This window comes from Mchenga conophoros, linkage group LG22, assembly GCF_057382185.1.
Source record: "Mchenga conophoros isolate Kocher_MC1m ecotype Shallow Benthic linkage group LG22, M_conophoros_male_GT1.1, whole genome shotgun sequence".
Lineage (NCBI taxonomy): Eukaryota > Metazoa > Chordata > Actinopteri > Cichliformes > Cichlidae > Mchenga > Mchenga conophoros.
Window position 1 is genome coordinate 19,412,951 of NC_140546.1, and position 19,992 is coordinate 19,432,942.

The window sequence follows — 19,992 nt, forward strand, 5'->3', positions numbered from 1 at the left end:
GTTTGGCTGATTAAACAAGTGTACCTAATATAACTATCAATGAGTGTAAAAAGCAAAGCATTGGTTGTATATCTGATTTATTCTTAATGTGTAGAAAGATGTAATTTATACACCACATTATACAAGTTACACAGGAATGCTTAATTCAGCCTCCACAGGAGTCTGAAGGGGAAATGGTTATGAGTCACCTTTTCATTTAGTTCTGCCAGCTACCACAGTGAAATCCAACATATCGTTGTTATAAAGAATCAAAATGGGTCAAATTGTTTGTGAGATGAAATATGGTGATGTAGCAGCTATCGTTTATCTGAATTACTATTTAATTGTTCTTTAATGTATTTTTTTATTACTTAAGTTAACTGTTGGTGTTTCATCAGGAAGGGTGTCTGTCATAAAATATTTGCCAAATAAAACCACAGGGAGAGGCAAGGCTGAGATGGTTTGGGCATGTAGAGGAGGGATACTGGATATATGGGACCAAGGATGGTGACTATGGAGCTGCCAGGAAGGAGGAAAAGAGGAAGCTCACAGAGAAGATTCATGGATGTAGTGAAGATGTGTGTTGTTGATACATTCCTGCATACCTTGGCATATGATTCCGGACCACAATACAGTTATTACTTTTAATGCATATAAGCCTATATTTTTACAATTTTGCACTATTATTTAGTTGGATTATTACTTTTATTTAAGTAAAAGGTCTAAACATAATAATTTACCATTTTGTTAAACACTTCTTCAAACCAAAATATTCTTGAAACCTTTGTGTTGAATTAAACTCTTTGTTTACTGTATTTATTTATGATCAAACATTCATAAGGTGAGCTTCCCACTACTATGAAATTTTACTTCCACCATTTGCCAGGCAGATCTGAGTCAAAATCTAAAGTCCTTATCTCAAAATGTCTCAAAATCTCAGAGAGACGTGTAACCTGAAATTATTTGGAATTCTTAAGTCAATATTTGGAATGACAGACAACAGAAAATATTTTTCCTTTTTCAGTGGCAGAAACAAGCTTCCATATCCCTCCCCCCTACAACATCATTTAAAAAAAAATCCTGAAAATGCCTAGACAAAAGGAAAAAAACTCATTTTTCCCCTTACAAATATATGTTGTTTAACCGTATACTTGTGATTTTTTATTTATTTATTTTTTGGTCAATGTAAATGTACAAATGTCCTTATAATTACTCGTATTACCCTTATGATAATAATTATCTCCATGATGCCATAGGCTTGACCTGTCGAGTTTACCTCCTTTGTTAGGTTGTGCAACTACATTTCCCATAGTTCCTTTGAGAGTGGCTACTGTGTTGGATGACAGCTATCCGGCGCCGAAACACCGAAAGATACTCAGACGACAGAGCCATGGCGGCCACGGGTGGAGGGAAAATTAGAAGCAGGAGATATCATATTGCCGCTAAACCTTACGCCAAGAGTAAACAGGTAAACAGAATGAACAATTTAAGTTTAAAGCCCGTTTCGAGGACCGTACAGTGACTGTAATGCTTGTATTCTTGAGGTCTTGTTATTGTTTAGTTGGAGACATTTTGTGGCCTGCAGTTAGTGCTCGTGGCCTCCACGCGCTGCTAGCATGCACAGGAAATGCTAACGGCTAAAGGCTAGCTAACTAGCTCATAGGTTAGCAAAAGCAGGCGGGCTTGACAGTCAAATCGCAACACGGTGTGTCATTTACATTAGGTTACGAGTGTTGATTAAGTGCTCATTCACATGCGAGACGTTGAGATGGCCAACATTTGCTGAAGTCGTGAGTTTTTAACTGTTAACAAAGTTCGTAGAAAGCGAGGAAGTAGGATTCTAGCCGTTAGCCGATGGAGCTAGTGCTAGTGGACGCTAGTTTCGGGGAACGGCGCATTGTTGTCCTCGGTTCTTAAGTTTTGAGGCGTCATACTGTTGCAGGTAGACGTGGCAAGATGGTTTGGTTCTAAGTAACAACTGTCTCGGGGTACACATAACTGTTTTCCATTTTAAGCTTGTGTTGGTGGGCTGGGTGGAAACCTTTTAAGTGCTAGGCACCGTTAGCCAAATCAAAGCCAGCTGAACTGCGCAGAGAGCATTGGCTGCTTGGAAACCCACATGGTTACCTTAGTGGGTATATTTGCCGCCTGGACAGCGGTATTGTTGGCTTTAAGACCACCCTGTGATCTTAATGGTGGCTAAGACTATCTTGTGTACTTTTGTGTTTTTGTCAGTTTAAAAAAAACTACAGTTAACTACAAGTGTATTGGCTACTGGAGTGCAAATTAACTGAAAACCTTTCTTTCTTTTTTTCGAGAAATATACAATCGACTTTCCTTGACAATCGTCTTTAATAGTCGTAGTTGTACAATCATCAGCACCAGCACAAAGTTGTCACATTTATGAATTTCAAGTAAGACAGGATTTTGGATAGATATTATTAATGATCAAGATATATTGATTATACAAACAAAATACTACACATTTTTTAATTCGACTCTTCTGGGTTTCATGGTTTTTGTTTTCCTCCCGTGTTTGATGCTCTGGATCAGGTAATATCACAAATCAAGTATAATCAACATGTTTCTATCAAGCATTATAATTGATTGCATTCATACGACTATGTTTGACTCTTTACAAGTTGTGGCAGTGATTTATTAAGCTGCTAATTGACCAGAATCCAATTCAGGGTCCCAAGGGCAGAGGGCTGGAGCCCATCCCAACTGTCATAGAACGACAGGTAGGGTACTCCCTGGGCAGGTCGCCAGACTGTTATAGGGATAATGCATATACACAGAAAAACATTAACACTTCTACCTAAAAGCACCAGTTAACCAACAGCAGAAAAAGAAGATTCATGTAATTTTCCAAGCTCTGCTGTTGTCGTGCCAGTGTCATGTTACAGCTCTTAACAGCATATCTCACATAATCAGCAACCCAGATTTTGCATAATTCAGCATTGATCCCATGGCAATGTACCCTTTTGACTTCGCACATAGTGTTAAAATAGAAATGGCATTCATGGTAACAATGAAGACAAGTACATGAAACTGTGGCATGAAACACAAAAAGAAGTTGAATAGTTTTTCACCTCTGTAACATGCGAGTCAAGGTTAAGTCTTTTTAAATTGTGCATCGATTCAATAGCACATGATGCAGAAGTGTTTGAACTTTCATATTTAAGTAAAGTCTCACTCACCCTCAAACAACAATTACCCAAATCTTATTTACAGTTTAAAAGATAGGTTTAATTTTTCATCATCAGTTTTGTTTACACAACACTTTGTTGCGAAAGCAGAAGGAGCTTGGTAAGACATGCAGTGTTTGTGCTGTTTCTGTCTTGATTCACTTCTAGGATTGCAATTCTTCAAAACAGTCGGGCTGGCTTCACTATAAGAGCACAAATTTAATTAGATATTGTTCACTTCAGGCTTCTCGAGGTTGACGTGCAGTTCGTGCAACACTCTTGGGTCTTAGCTATGCTACTGTGTCTAGAGTTATGATTTTTTTTTTTTTTTTTTAAAAAGCAACACTATGGTGGTGCTTATGCTCATTTTTCACATTTTATACACATGTGAATACACTAGTGTATTTGCACACAGGGTAAAGTACAGGGTGCCCCACAGGTGTGTGGCATAGATAAGGAGGAAGGAAGGAGCATATATAGCTTATCAAGTGTTGAAAGTCACTGCGGGGTACATGGTGTCTCCAAAAGATGCACTTGCAAGCTGGTGCTTTTCCTCAGAGCTTCCTTTTCTGCCTTCTCTTATCACAAACAGCATTGATGTCTTAATATGAAGACACCCAAGTACAGCAATAACACCAGACTTTACATTAAATAAATGTTTTCAATAAACGTCTTCTTGCATCAAAAGACCACCAATTTAGAATCCACTTAGTCACTTATCACATCACCTGTTCAAAAAGCTTAAATCTGAAGAAGACTAATCTTTTCACCTGCTGTTTCAGGTTACACACTGAAAATAAGGCTGCTAGGCTGAGTTTTTTTTGTTTTCTTTTGTTTTTAAGAACAAACCAAAAGTAAAATGGTCTGTGTGCTGAAAGTCTATTTGCCACATAGCTTCAAATTTGGCAGGTTCTTGTTAAACTTAGCTACAGGCTGAGAGATCGGTCAGTCCTCTCTCTGGAACTGTTTTCACATTTGGTGTCTCTGGTCAGGATGCTTTCTGAAGTTTCCTTTTCTCACATTTTGCAGTCAGTATGAAACAGTTCATATCAGACATATTAACACTGCTGGAAATATTCTGTTTGGTTTAGCTGATGAAGCTAGCAGAGCATAAATGAGTTAGGACGCAGGCAAGACTGCTCAATAGTGCACTGGACTGTCCTCACATCAGCTCAGTCTGACCTCACACAAACTTTTGGGTGGATATTTTTCATTTGAATTGATTAATGTGTAGAAAAATTTCCCAAGATCGAATCCATATGTGAAAACACCCTTTTTACCTTCTTAGTATGAAGATTAGCTTGCCAGTATGCCAAAGAGACAGAACTACAGTTATGTCATTACTTTACACTAAAACAAGAAGAGTGCTATCAATGAGGGCACAGTGTTCCTCGTGTTTAGGTTGTATTTTGTGGCAGAGGCAGGGAGTATATGCACACTGCAATAGCAGTTGCTCATGGGCATAAATTATTAACTTGTAACGTGCCATGTGAAAACCTGTATAAAGTTCAAATTTTTTTATTAAAAAAAATTCTAAAATGTAAGAACTTATAGATTAACATGCAAAAAAAGTTTAATTTATCTGTGTTTAATTGTTTTCCATGACTTTTTAACTCAAAGATGTCAAATTATGACCGATGTTTATTGTTGTTTAATAATTACACAAATTGTCACCTGTAGTATGTTCATAAATAATTAAACTTCTGATAATGTGCATTATCATAGCTTATATTTCGGAAAAAATCACTAAGCACTAATTAGCTGCTCTCCACTGAGTGTCTCCTGCTGTGGATGAGTTTCATCATTGTGGACTGCAGTTGCTAATGGTCGAGCTCGCTTTGTAGCCTTAGTGAGCTGTGTGTAGAGGTCCATGACCAAGCTCTCTAGTTGCTGTAGTTTCTAGTTAAAGTGAATCACAGTTCTTCTGCAGGACAAATTAAGGACTGCTGTTGTCAACTGCAGTCCAAGATGGGGAAGTTGGAATACAAGGCCCAGAGCTAAATTGCATAGACTGATGAGCTACCGAGTAGGGAGACAAGAATGAGGGGAACTAAATTAATTGTAGATTTTGTTCTCAGAGATGGCTTAAAAAAGTTACAAATCATAAAATGTGTGTCCCAGTATAACTGGGTGTTGAAATGCATTTACTTTCTATGCATGGTATTTAGAAGATTTGACTCCTCTGCATCGACAGGAATTCATCCAGTGTTTGACCTGAGTACAGTGCAGAACGTCACTTGCTCAGTGTTTCACAGAAGCATGCACAGTGCCTGACCCAATTTCTGTGCTTGTTTTGTTTTGCGCCAGTGAAGACGAATAGAGTCTCATTGCAAATGACGGGCTGTGCACTTGATTCAAATAAAAAAATCCAATGTATAGCTGTAGTTTGCTAATCTGCAATGTCCAGGGTTTTTATGACTCGGTTATGTGGAGTTGATTTACCACAAGTTTATTAGGTCTTTTGACTGAGTATGGGATTTTTTTGTGTTTTGGTGTTAAAAGTGAAAAATCCACAAGACTCAACTAGCAACACTTTTAGCAGGGAATTTTATTTTACATACATTGCATAGTGTCCAGTGCTAGTTGTCAAAGGAATTTTCAAATGAAACAGCTGCAAATACTGACTTGGTTTGTTTTTTATGTTTAATTTAAATATTATTTATTTTACACCCTTATTGACTCTTTCCTCTCCCCTCCTCTTGGTTTTATCAGCAGCAGTCAGGCCTCATCAGTCGAGTGACAGACACAGTAAAGAGCATCGTTCCTTCCTGGCTGCAGAAATATTTCAAGAATGGCGATGCTCCTGAAGGAGGAGTGGATATACATGGGACAGAGCAAAACTGCAAACCGCCTCCTCCTCCTAATGGTAGCGAAGAGGGACCACCTCCCCTCGATGGACGTGACTCCCCAGAGCCAAGTACTAGTAACACAGGTGAGGGGTCTTTCAGATCATATGGTTAGTGGTGATATTTTTTTTGTATTGCTGAGCTCACCTGTCACATTTGTCCTTCTTACACAGAGCCCTCAACAAGCAGAGCATCCCTGAACTTTCAGGAATATGTGCTCTCGCGACCTCCTCTTAGTCGCTCCCATCTCCACTTCACCCCACTGGATGCCTCCTCCCCAACTTTGGGGGCTTCCAGTAGCCTCTTCTCACAGCCCTCCACCTCCTCAGCCCCTGGACCCTTTTCCACTGGCTTTTCCTTGGTAAAAGAGATTAAGGATAACCTGTCACAGCATGAAGATGATAACATCTCCACCACAAGTGGATTCTCCTCCCGTGCATCTGACAAGGGTAAATAGATGGCAGATTTGTGTGTTTAAGTGTTTTGTAATGTAATCTGACATAATGTAAATATTTAAAAAGTGGCAGCTACAAACATGAAATCCGCAATGTTCTGCATACACTCGCTTTTCCTCCAAAGTGGGTTGAGATAGTGGAGCAGTTAGAAGAAATTTAATTCTCAGTTGATGAGTGAATTGAGCCTCAGTGTTGAGTTCTTTGGATCTGTTGTGCCGTTAAACCGGTCTGTGTTCAGACTATTTGGCTACTGTTGTTTAAATGTAAACACACAACTACAACCCCATATATAGCCTTGACCGCAATGTGTTGGACTTCCATACATTTGCATATGCAAAGCTGATTTCTTTATTCCAGGACTCTACCCTTTGAATACTGTTTGTTCGTGGGATGAAACCATGTTTAGCACAGCTAGTAAGGTAATTACAGGATGAAGAAAGGGAGTCTGAACAGATTTGACGTAAAAGTTATAATTTGAGTTGATTTTTATGATCTTCTTATAAACATTGTTTTTCTCGCCTCAGACTAAGCAGAACTGGTGATTTTGCTTTTTGGATACATTTTTAGATTAAAATGCAATCAAATAAGTATTGCATATGTGGATGGGCAGTTCAGGTAGAGGGGATCTAGTATATACAAACAACTCAGCCACATAACCAAAACAAAGTGCTGTAATTAAAATAAATAAATAAATTACATTTTATATCCCACACTTTTTGGACAGATTTTCAAAGCCCTATAGAGCCACGGCTAGAAGCTAGATTAACACACTAGTGCTCTCTTGAATTATAGAGATTTTCAGTATCTCTTTCTTTTTCAGATGTCCCCACTTCTAAAACGGCATCACTTCCTCAGCTTTGGTCCCCGGAGACAGACAGAACAAACTCTGGACCTCAACCTTCCCAGTCCAGCCTGAAAAAGCCTGCTTTCAACCTGTCTGTCTTTGGAACATCATCCAATGTGAGTGTTTGTCTGTCCAACAAGATCCTGAATCTCTCAGCATGTAATGTTTCTAAAAAGCTCTTAAAAAAAGAGTTTCATACATGTTTTACCAGGGTGCCATGAGATGAGTGAGGAACATGATTGGGTGAAGCTTGCTTATCACAACAGCTTCATGTAAATGTGCTGATCTTTGCTTCGAAGTGCAGTCAAATGTTGATCCTTCGAGCTCTAAATTATAAATTTACAGTGATATTTTTGTTGGATAATATTAGGGCGATTATTTTGATAGTCGACTAGTTACCGATTATTTTTACGATTAGTCGACTAATCAGATCATGCATCTATTGGACGTACAACGTACAGCTTATTGCACCAGCATGCATCTGCTCTTATATAACTATCATTAGCTTACAGTTTTAAGTGTTTAAGGTATGTGCTAACTAAAAATAAAGACAAGATGATAGTTTATTACATTTTAATGAAATTTGCTGATTGTCTCGGTGAAGTTTAATAAACTCAGCCATCTGCTCCTTGCTATCTAAAATATAACAGGACACTGGAGTATATTCTCTACCATCTCACACTTCTGATGATCAGTTGTCTGCTTGACGTTTATACATCTGTGTAAAAACTATAACTTTAATCTCAGCCAAACCGATTTACTCAGGAACAAATAAAATACTGAAAAAAGCCAAACAACATTGTTAAGTTATCTAAGTGACTTGTACATCACGTTTGACCTGAGTAGTGAAAGAGGGCGGTGGGTTTGAAAACAATTTGCCGGGAGTTCGGTGTTCTCACGGGCTCTAGTGAGCCTTGAACCCCGGCTAGCTATCGAGCTGGTGGGTAACAGACGTCTCCGAAAACGTCGGAGCGCTTTTGAAAATATGTGGTGTCTTGATAAACTGAGCAGATATTTGAGGTTTACACAGCTACATTCTCGCCTGAAAATATGCTAAACGTTTATTTTGTGACCCAGAAAGAATAATAAGAGTAATATTAAAACTAACTAGCTGCCGCCATTGTTGGAAACTGAGCAGGGCCGCGCTATGAATTCTGGGACACAGCTTCTTCTTCTTCTTCTTCGGGGTTTAACGGCAGCTGGCATCCTTGTACATGCAGTGCTGCCATCTTCTGTTTCAGTCCGCTATTACACTCTTAAATTCTACTACTTATTCCTGCATCTTTTGGGATCTTACAAAGTCGACTATTAAATTAGCCGTCAACAATTTTGATAGTCGACTAATCGTGGCAGCCCTAGATAATATGTAAAATCACTGTTACTATCCCTCTAAGAGACAATATCTTGTTTACAAGATTACTTTAGTAATGTTAGGCTGCTTTACATTTACTTTTTGAGGCCAACCAATTCATAGCAAGTAGCATTGCTGTTCAGTCTAGCTCTGATTTTAACAAGACAAAACAACAGTTGAATATTTAAACAAAAAAGTAAGAGTAACGCCTAATACAAGTCTGAGCTTGTCGGACATGTTTTAGGAAGCTCTAATGTAACAGTTAGTAATTCCCTGTAAAACCACATGAGATTATAATAAATTAACTTCTAAGAATATGTGAAAGCTATGGTTTGACCAGTAAAAGTCATAGTATACCTTTGACTTTCATTGTATATTGAAGGCACTATAACACATATTTGCAGTTTAACTTTGCACTTGATTTATTTTGAAATGTTTTTCTTATTTCATGAGTTAAAGTAAAGTAAATCATAACAAATAGCCCTCTCATAAATTAGGATAATAACTAATTTAGGAATGTATGAAAAAATGACTCAGAATTATATTTACCTTCCTCCGTTCCAGTCCACTTTAAACAGCACTGTGCTGAACTCTAGCCAGCTTGGAGATTCACCCTTCTACCCCGGGAAGACCACCTATGGTGGTGCAGCTGCAGTCAGGAGCTTGCGCAGTCGTCCTGGAACACCGTATCAGGTGAGCAAGACGATGGTCATGTATGGTGTTAAAACAGAAGCTTTTATTGTTACCATGGCACCGAGTAGCAGTCTATCGCAGTAGGTCTTATGCGTTGTATTTTATTTATTTATTTTTTATTTGGTTGGTACACCCTTGTAAAACATAATATTCATGCATTCACTCTGTTACATTTACAGGTGTGCTTGCATTTATTTTTAATGTAGCTTGTGTTGAATAAAACAGTGAAAACATGGGTTGCACTGAAGTATATTTTTAATCTTGTAATAAAAAGTGTCTATATATCAGGAGTTTTTGGATTGTCTAACATTGTAGTAGTTTGCAGTAGTTTCTGAGGGTCGGATTTGATCCAGAAAAACACATGAATGCCCTGCTAATGTAGACTGTTGTTCTGGTAGTGTAATGTAGTCCGGCTTATCCAGGTAGACAGTTTTATCTAATAAAGTCCTTTTTCTTCTTCTTCTTCTTCTTTTTTTGTCTGGCTGATGTTAGGATTATCTGCTTTTGTGACCACAGTGATTGGTACCAGATGTAGCACGTAGCTAGCCAACCTTGGCTTGATTGTTTGCTAATGTTGCCTTTGGCAAAATGGCACTCAAAACCACAGCGGTTTTGTGTTTGTTGAGTTTGTGTTGGAGTCTGTTTGGTGGAAGCTATTAGGACTGTGTGGTATGATTAAAATCTCATATCCTGATATGTTTCTGTTTTACATGAGAAATTTTGTACTCAGGACTGAACATTACTCATTCATATACGATTATTTGTCTCTTTTATTTAAAACTCATGAGCAACTGTTTAAGAATGTAAAAATGCGACTTTATAAAGTCTAAAATACTTCTTAAAACTAAATGATTAAAGACCCAGCATAAAATATTATTATACAAAACATCAAATATAAACATTGTACCTTAAAGGTTCACTCTAGGATTTATTTTGACCATGTGATGGTTCTTTTGTTTCTCATTCGTAAACTTGCTCCATATTCGTTCATATGGTTCTTTCATAGGTGGTCGAATAGGTTTGTGGTGGCCCGTTTTGCGGACCACTGTGCGGACCACTGTGCAGCATAATATGCAAAGTACAGTTTGGTCTCTGTCAGACTTTCTGTAACTAAACAAAGTTCTTGATACAGAGGTAGTTCCTGGGTTAGCAGTAAGATCCTTCATTTGTCTCAACTCACCGTTCTCTCTTTCCGAGCTACAATGTGTGTTCTGTCTCAGCTCCACTCGTCATTCTGGTATTCATGTTTCTGTTTGCATCCATGTGTTGCCATGTAAGATTGCCCACCATAATACAAATGATGATGAAAATATCGCTGTAAACGGTGTATTTGGCAACACAAGGAAATATATAAGTGGTTACTGGAATCCATTTCAAAGCTGTTGTTGCTTACTTTTGGTGATGTGAATGAGAAGGAGGCACAGCATTCAATTTTTGTCCTGCGCACAGACACCAGTCCACACGCTGTTGGGTGTAAAATGCTAGAGAGGTTAAAGGTATAATATGCTCATATATTGGCAATAATTGTGTTTAATAAACAATAAATGTTGCATAGAGCATGTTTAAGATGTTGGAGTAAGTTGTTTGTTTGTGATACTGACATTATAGTTTGAATATTGATTAAACTGTAGACTGAAGTAGTTTATCTGATATGCAGGCCCCGGTGAGGAGACAGATCAAGGCCAAGCCTGCTGGTGCTCAGCCCTGCGGGGTAACCAGCGCCACAGCCAGACGCATCCTGCAGTCTTTGGAGCGCATGTCGAGCCCACTTGCTGTGAGTACACACATGCAAGATGAAATTATACTTTTTATTATACTAGTTTGGTGTCCCACACGGAAGTGAATATGCAAATATAAACATTGTCGAAATGTTCTGGCAGGTGTTCCTGCTTAAAATCTTTAAACCTGATGGACATTTATTTGTCTTCATTTACAGGATGCCAAGCGAATCCCTGCAGCAGCCTCATCCCTCTTACTGTCACCAGTAAGAGCTTTTAATATTCAGCATACACATCTGTGACACTTTGTACATTGCAGCACATGATGTGAGGATAAACACCCCAGACATTGAGAAGCTGGTTTATATTATTTTGTTATACTGACACCACATCCAGCCCAAAAAGTTCTCACTTGAGTTCTGTCTTGCAGCCAGTGGATGGTGTAAATCCAGATGCGTTACATCTCCTGTCTAAAAGGAAACGGGTAAGTACCAGTTTTAGAATATATGTGGCCATCAAAATTTTAGTTAGCTCATAGCTGTCCAATTTTAGCCTTGTACCTCTGGTTCGTTAATAACGGTGTTGAATGTGGGTGAAAGCTTGTGGTTGCAGATCAACATCTACATTTCTCAAGTGTCCTCTGCAGTGTGCTTAGTGATACAAACAGGAGATCATTGTACAAGTGCAGCAGCACTTGTTGCAATTTGTCTTCATGTCATTTCTGTCCCCTACCGGTTTGGTCTCCTTTACGCTTATTAACGGGAGTCTCCTCAGCTGTTCCTCACTCTGTGTGTATCTCTTATGTGTCCTCACACACCTGTGAGCAAAACTCTGGCAGGCTCATGAAATGGTGTTAATGTGCGCTGTATTAAGTGCTGTCCATTGTTAAATTGTGCCAGCTCTGGAATGAACTTGTCCTCAGTAATAACTGTCAGGCGTTGCCAGCTGTAACAGCTGCAGTGCAGAACAATGGTGTATTCACCCTTACAAGTCTGAACAAGAAACCCTGCTTACCCAAACCAGGGCTTTCATGTGTAATTTCTGTTTTACTCTTGGCATGGTTCAAAATATAACCAAGCAGTTACTAGAATTTTCTTGGTTATGCCTTTTGAGGCAGTGGTATTTTATTTTTGTTTTTCTTTTAGTCTTACATAAGCAATCCTGATACGAACCCCATATTTTTAAATTAAAATATAATCTTGACAGTCCTCTGTGGGTCCACATTGCAATTTCTTTATGACAGCATCTGAAGGATTGCTATAAAGTTATCTTTGAAGTACAATTTTATGTATGTTTAGTAGAGCTGGGCGATATGAGATTTTTTCATATCACGATATGTTTTTTTCATTTCAGGCGATAACGATATCTATCACGATATAAGCCAAATAACTATATTCGTAAGATTTAAATGTGCCGTTGCTCACAAGTAAAATGTGAAATAATCAGCAGCTTGTTTTTATTTAAATATTTATTTCCCATAATAAGTTCAACAGGGTAGATGTACTTAAGGAACATGAGACTTTTTCAGATAAATAAAGGCAAATATTGCAAACTACACAAAAGGCAGCCGCTAAAGCGTTTAAGTTTCAAAATAGAACAAACAAAACAGACTAAATTGTCAATTCCACTTAGAAACAAAATATTAATTCTAAAAATAAATCTTAGTTTGTTTTACAGAAGAACAGACAAAACTGACTAACTTTTGTCAATATCAAATAAACTGAGAACTAAAAGGAAATTCTCAATCTCTCCTTGTTGTATAGCTGAGCTTTTCAAACAGTTTTAACAGTTACTTTAGTCTGACAAAAGCCGAATGACGAATTAGCGCTTCCAGTCAGAGACTGAGGCTACGTCCACACGTACACGGGTATTTTTGAAAACGGAGATTTTCCGTTTTCGTTTTAAAAAATAATCCCGTCCACACATAAAGGCAGAAATGAAGGAAAACGCTGCTATGAACATGCCAAAGCAGCAGGTGGCGCTAGATTCCTAACCGTGCCGAAATGTTGGCCAATCAGAAGTCTAGAAGCCTCGGTGGGAAAAAGTAAACAAAGCTGGGGCATAGAAGCAGAACCGAGTCGTATGTGTGGAGGGACAGTAACTGTGTGTATATGTAAGCATTTAAACACTGCAGAGAGTAGAATTAACAGTAACAGTATTGTAGAAATTCATTTCACCGAAACAATAACGTGACGCACAGTGTGACGCATGCACCAGTTTATTGTATTTCCAGACTTGCTTTCGGCACAATTTACAGTGCACGCTACTCTGTTTTTTGTCAGACTTGAAATAGCCGAAATACCTTCACACTACGGAACTTCTATGGCTCTTCCGTTTGACAATCTCTCCGGCATTGGAACCATCATCTGTTTTCTCTTCGGTCACGCTCGGTTGATTTTTCTAGTCGGCACACTCATTTCCTCCATTACGCGCTGGCTCCATTACCCGCTGGCTGCTTCCCAAACAAACACACGTGCGGCTTGGCACTTGTGCTGTACGTAACAAGCCACGCGACGTGACGCTGCGGCTGTGATTGGTTCGGCTCTGCGCTACTTAATTTGGATTGGCTGACCTTTTTTTTTTTCTTTTTCTTTTTTCTTTGAGGACAAGAGCGGCGAGGTCTATCGCGATAGCTTAATTTCTCTATCGAGTAAAAGTTATATCGCGATACCTATCGTTATCGTTCTATCGCCCAGCTCTAATGTTTAGAGAAGTTGATGTTCACATTTCAGATCGGTTTCATTTTTGAGTAGAAAGGAATGAACTGTTTCTGAATATGGACACAGAAAAGACCAAGAATCAAACACTGCCCTCTCAGTTAACTCTATTTTTATTTTTTTTTTTTCTCCTAAATCCAGATGGACTCTAACCTTCCACCGGTGCAAAAACTTGTGGTTCCTGCTGCTTCTGTGTCAGGAAACCGCTCTGTGTCCTTCAGGCCTACTTTAACCCCCGGAGGAGTGACTCGAGCTGTAGACAGGACTGCAAGAGATACGGTTAGTTGCACGGTGGTGCCTCCCGCCATGATATTTCTGTATTTGACTGTAGCCAGTCAGAATATATCAAATATAAAAACTGTTTGTAATCCCTTTGTTTTTGCATTATTCCCATAGCACACAAGACAATCACCACAGCTTCCTGAAGCGACCCCAGGTCCATCTCAAAGGTAAAACAGTGACTCTGATTAATCAGGTTCAAGTCTAACTTAAGAACGATGTTCCTGTCTCTGAGAAACTGAGGTAACAGTTTCCTCAGTCCATTTACTATTCTTACATTTTCAGATTTATGTCCTGCTTAAAAATCTTGTTTAGAATTTATCTCACAAATTAATTTATTTTAGTCAATTTATTCAAAGTAAGAAAACACGACAAGTTAAATGATTCAAATGGTTGTTTATACCTGTATTTGTTGTTTGTTTTTGTTGTTGTTTTTTTAGCACAAAGAGTTCTAGTGGACCAGTTTATCCTCTGTCCAGCACACCTGCAGTCAGCAGCGTGAGCTCTGGAGGAGGAAAGATGAAGAGAGGGAAGACCAGTGCTCGGCCCTCCTCCAAACGTCTGGAAGATGAGGTGAGATCTTGATTTATCTAATCGTGATCTTTTTGTAAGTTATCACAGTCTTCATCCAGTAAGAGAAACAAAGGTATAACGTGTTGCTTCTGCTTGTTTTCTGACTGCAGGTTGCGGAGGTGCCAGAGCTCCCGGCCATTTTACTTCCCATCAGCACATCTGCATTACCCACCTTCAGCTTCTCTTCTCCTTTGCCGCCGCTCAACACTTCCACTAGCTCCTCTCCCAAGATCCCGGCTGTTACTCCTGTTAAGGAAACAGTCCCAGATAAGGTACGTCTTAAAGCATCCAAGCGTTTTTCTGTCATAAAACTGCGAGTCTCAATTGTTAATTGACATCAAAACAAACTTTGAACTAGTTCAACTTGACTTTACTGGTGAGTAAGTGACTGAAATGATGCTTTTCAGTCAGCACCAATTAGGGTTTTTTTTTTTTTCTTTTCACTTTTTACAGGATCCACCAAGAGCCTCAACACCACTTTTCACATTTTCCTCCCCTATTGTCAAAACCACTGCTGCTAGCCCACCTTCCTTTTCCCCCTCTGTAAGTATTTTTTCTACTTTTTTAATAATTACACAACCTTGCTTTAGAAGGTTAAATTGATAATTGTTTCTCTGTAGGCTGGATTTACTTTTAGTGCACCTGTAGCCAAGCTGGGTCCTTCTATGGTGAATGGAAAGCTGACCACGCCCATAGCAGCAGCAGGTAAGTGTTTTGTGTCACAAAAATGCCAGAGGCCCTTTCACATACATTGTGACAGTATATTTAAAATAGTGCTGTCAGCATTAATCTCGTTAAAATGACGTTAACACCATAACTGCATTAATGTGGCAAATCTGTTAACAAGTTGCCGCGGATTGCCCTGTGCGTAGGGCAGCAAGGCGTCAACGTGTCAGCGCGGTTAGCTCGTTAATGGATATTTGCCTCGTTAATGCAGTTATGGCGTTAACCTAATTTTCACAAGATTAATGCTGGCAGCACTATTTGATTGTATTGAGCAACGTGCAGCATGGTGTCGGCTGGTGAGCACTTGCTAATGTGTGTTGTACTGAAATTTTACTGTTGTGCAGTGTGATGTGTATCTGCACGACAGTTAGAAAAGATGGTGAGCAGCCACAAAGAAGACACAGTACAGTCAGAGTGAAGCACCCATTTTGCGCGGTTCCTTCTACTGAAATGATTTATGATAAATGGACTCATACTTGTATGTAGGGCTGGGCCATATTATACCGTTCACGGTAATACCGGTACAATGTTAGGCAAGAAAATTAAAAAAATCAGAAAAGAAAATATTGCGATAGAATATGGGTAAAACGCGCATGCGCAGTGCCTTTTTTCTTCATACGCACATGGCTGAAAAAGCATGGCGGCAACGGAGAATGAGAAGGGGAAAGCCAATCGTTGAGTGAAACGGATGACCCAGTTTGTAAAAATGGTGCCACTTCAGTGATGTGGAACTGGTTTGGTGTTTGTCTGTCAGATACCCACCAAGTATACCCACCAAGTACTTTACCAGGTGTAACTATGAAGTTTAACTTCCAGGCATCCATGAAAACAGAATTTATTACATTTAACGGAGTTAGAAGTTAGCAGGAAGCTAGCGGAAGTTAGCTCGCTAGTTTCGCTAGTTACCTAAGCATGATATTGCATGTTCTGACTGAGAGATTTCTGAAAAAATTCAAACGTACAGCTCTGCTGTCACTTCCAACATAAATGAAGACAAAAAACTAAACAGCAGTGACGTTTGTAGGGTTACTGAAGTTGGGCTAGCTGGTATATAATGATGTGCTACGTGATCGCTAGCGACACAGCTATGTTAGCATAACATAAACAGTGAAGCTGCAGGATAAACGCTAATACTTTTCCACTTAGTAAAAGCTAACGTGAGGGTTCCTGATGGTTAGAGACAAATGCAATCGCATGGCAGGATGCTGTAAACGGACCAAACTTCAGTCAGGAGAACAACTGAGATAATCCATCCACAATAGAAGGTTAGTCATTAATATACTGCAGCAACATGGGAATAGAGCAGCTGTGATAGAATACAGCATTAATGAATCAATGTTACAGAAGCGGAGGAAGCAAGAAGAATGAGTTGAATAAAATTTGATTTATCTGACTGCTTTGTTTTGCTTAATGTGTCTTATAATCCCGTGCACCTTATGGTGCACTCTGAAAAAAAAAATGTATTTGACTTTTTTTATTTGGCACACTGCAGTTTAATGTTGCAAAGCACCTCTTTTTAACTTCAGTGGATATTATACATGGTTATGCTCAGGATATGTCAGCCCATTTCTACTGGAAATGCCTTTGGTTAAACTTTCAGCAAGGAATTTGCATTTGCACTGTTAAATTTTTATATAGCTTTAATGCACATTAAAAACAGCTGCTTGTTTAAGTGAAAATAAATGGATGGGTTTTTTGCACTAGTAAAGTTGTGGAGTTGTATTTTGTATTTTGTCTCGCATCAATTATATCGTCAGTTATATCGTTATCGCAAATTTTCAAATATATATCGTGATAAATATTTTTGGCCATATCACCCTGCTCTACTTGTATGCTTTCCTTCTACTCACATTGAGTATGCAAAACATTTCATACTACAAGTCCAATTCAGTACTTTTCCTCTATGCCTAAGCATTTTTCTAACATTCACATGCTGGTGTCTGACGTTTATTGGCAGAGGAGCGCTGTTCCGCACATGACGTCACCCTGTTAGAAGTAATTGTGGAGTGAGCTCTTTGAAGCCTAAATCATGAATTCTGGCTTCCTGTTAGTTTGTATCAACTGAGAAACCTTGAAATGAGTTTTTGGTCTCATGTTTTCATGTTTACAGTAAAAGCAGCTGTAAAAAAAAGCACAGAAGACTTTGAAGGACCTTTCAAACCAGCCAAGACCTTGAAGCAGGGCAGCGTCCTCGATCTTCTCAAAGCCCCTGGTTAGTCTTTGTATTTTGTGTTATCAAAAATTTTCAGATGTTTGACTTTGAAGTTCATTGCTTTAATTAATGTTCTGGTTTCTTCAGGTTTCGCCTCTCCAGTCGCTCAGATATCCCCAGCTCGCGATGCTACTCCCCAGCAGACGTCCACACAGTCCACTGCCCCCGCCTCCACCTCTGCAACCTCCTCCATTTCTTCAACGGGGTTTGGTGGTTTGTTCAAACCCTCAGCAGACTGGACCTGTGATGTCTGTTTGGTTCCGAACAAGCAGTCAGACACGAAGTGTGTTTGCTGCGCAGCCCCACAGCCCAAGTCTTCATCCAAATCCATGGACAGTAAACAGTCACCCTCCACCTCTGTTGGGCTGGAGAGCAGCAGCAGCACTAACACCACCTCTACCACTACAACCACAACAGGTTTTGGCACAATGTTTTCCAAACCTGCCGGCACCTGGGACTGTGATACCTGTCTTGTTATAAACAAACCGGATGCAGTAAAGTGCGTGGCCTGCGAAACGGCCAAACCCGGAACGGGACTCAAACCCTCACTGACTCTTTCTTCGGCCTTCTCGCCGGTTAAGACTGTATCTACACCTGCAGCCGCAGTTTCTACAGAGTTCACCGGGTTTGGAGACAAATTTAAAAAACCTGAGGGTGCATGGGAATGTGATACCTGTATGGTGCAGAACAAAGCAGAGGACACAAAGTGTGTGGCCTGCACGAGTGCTAAACCAGGTAATGAATTAAAAATGTTGCTTTTCTGTTGCTGAATCTTGGCTTTAGGTTGCACCAGCTCTCCTTTGCAGTTTTTCAACTTACATTTTTATATATATATATATATATATATATATATATATATATATATATATATATATATATATATATTTATTTTTTTCCCTCATGATCTCATCATTGACTGTGCAGGAGCATCAGCAGGAGCCTCTTCATCAACCAGCAGTGCCCCTGTGTTGGGATTGGCAGAAAAGTTCAAGAAGCCGGAGGGAGCCTGGGAATGTGATGTCTGTCTTGTGCAGAATAAAGCATCTGATGTACAGTGTGTCGCCTGTCAGGCAGGCAAACCTGGAGCTAAAGTGGAACCCAAGGGTAATAAATGCACTCTACTTGCAGTATTTTTCAATAGCATGTAAATACTAGTTAAGTGTGTAGGGTACTAAAAGGTTTTCTCTTGTGTTGTTGTTTCATTACATCACTTTTCCCTCTTTAATTGTGTCCTCTCGTTTCAGCCTTTGGTTCTACTTTTGGTTCCTCAGCCAGTGGAACCTCAGGATCTTCTGCCTCTAGTACTGGAGGTTTTAAGTTTGGCACATCAGACAGTACTTCAGCATCTGGAGCAGGGGGTTTCAAATTTGGAGGCTCGCTCACTGAGTCGACCTCGTCTTCTTCATCAGGTGGATTCAAATTTGGAGTACCGTTTGGAAGCTCCTCATCAGAAACCACTTCTAAAGGCACTACTGCTACATCAGGGTTCAAATTTGGCAGCTCGTCTGAGAGCTTTAAATTTGGGGCTGCCTCTAGTGATGATAAAAAGTCAGACCAGCCTGCTGCAGGTTCTGGGTTTAAGTTTGGAGCTAGCGGTGGGATAGCGTTTGGAACTGGATCTTCTAGCACAGAAGGCAACTCTTCTAAGGGAGGCTTCACAATTGGACTTTCAAAACCCGAAGAGAAAACAACAGTCACCTCGACAACCTCCTCATCCTCCATTACTTTCACGCCTCCCTCCTCTCAAGAAAATAGTAACAGTAAAACATCTTCGAGTGACACAGCATATACAGACACCGGCTCAGGCAGCATCTCAGCAGCCACAGCCGGGTCTGTATTTGGGAGATTGGGGGAGCCGAGTTTGGCCACCAGTGCACCACAAGTAGTCCCTACTTTTGGGTCCTCACAGGCGGCTAAAGAACCCGCTGCTCCTACATTTACCTTTGGTAAGCCAGAGGAAAAGAAGGAAGCGGTTACCTCCTCTGCTCCGTCTACCTTCCTCTTTGCTGCTGCAAGTAAGGATGCAGATACTACACAGGCCTTCACTGGTGGCTTTTCGTTCAGCAAGCCCAATGCTCCAACAGAGCAACCTCCACCTGCTTTCACTTTTGGAAAGTCAACAGACAAGAATGAAACATCATCTTCAGAAGCCCCAAAGCCTACCTTCGCTTTTGGAAAAAGTGCTGCAGGTACTTAAATTTCTGTCACTTAACAGCACTTTGGGTAGATTGTGGTTTCTAGACCATTCATGCAGTTTCTTTTACTATCATAAAAAATGCTTAAGCAATTCTGGGATTCAGTATCTTGCTGCAGTTCAGTAGATTCATTTTATAAAATTTTAATCTTTTTCTTGCAAGAAGATGCCAAAGTATCCACGTTTTCACCCTGTGATTGTGTAGGTCTTTTGTGCT

General features: G+C 39.7%; 1 protein-coding gene across 3 annotated transcripts in view; it reads left to right on the forward strand.

Annotated features, from left to right (window-relative positions):
• Positions 1-1,308: 1,308 nt before the first annotated feature.
• The window catches only part of nup153 (nucleoporin 153), a 22,257-nt gene continuing 3,573 nt past the window's right edge, over positions 1,309-19,992 (forward strand). The window contains exons 1-18 of one of the 3 annotated variants that reach the window (XM_085261907.1): positions 1,309-1,447; positions 5,880-6,099; positions 6,187-6,462; positions 7,289-7,428; positions 9,228-9,356; positions 11,014-11,130; positions 11,293-11,340; positions 11,505-11,558; positions 13,933-14,070; positions 14,188-14,240; positions 14,511-14,643; positions 14,754-14,915; positions 15,097-15,186; positions 15,264-15,348; positions 17,480-17,581; positions 17,669-18,316; positions 18,506-18,685; positions 18,826-19,770. In XM_085261907.1, the coding sequence (XP_085118033.1) occupies positions 1,319-1,447; positions 5,880-6,099; positions 6,187-6,462; positions 7,289-7,428; positions 9,228-9,356; positions 11,014-11,130; positions 11,293-11,340; positions 11,505-11,558; positions 13,933-14,070; positions 14,188-14,240; positions 14,511-14,643; positions 14,754-14,915; positions 15,097-15,186; positions 15,264-15,348; positions 17,480-17,581; positions 17,669-18,316; positions 18,506-18,685; positions 18,826-19,770 (3,649 nt within the window). In that variant the 5' untranslated portion in view covers positions 1,309-1,318. Of the gene's footprint in view, positions 1,448-2,083; positions 2,111-5,879; positions 6,100-6,186; positions 6,463-7,288; positions 7,429-9,227; positions 9,357-11,013; positions 11,131-11,292; positions 11,341-11,504; positions 11,559-13,932; positions 14,071-14,187; positions 14,241-14,510; positions 14,644-14,753; positions 14,916-15,096; positions 15,187-15,263; positions 15,349-17,479; positions 17,582-17,668; positions 18,317-18,505; positions 18,686-18,825; positions 19,771-19,992 lie in introns of those variants that run through there. The other 2 variants (XM_085261908.1, XM_085261909.1) reach the window with 2 other exon arrangements.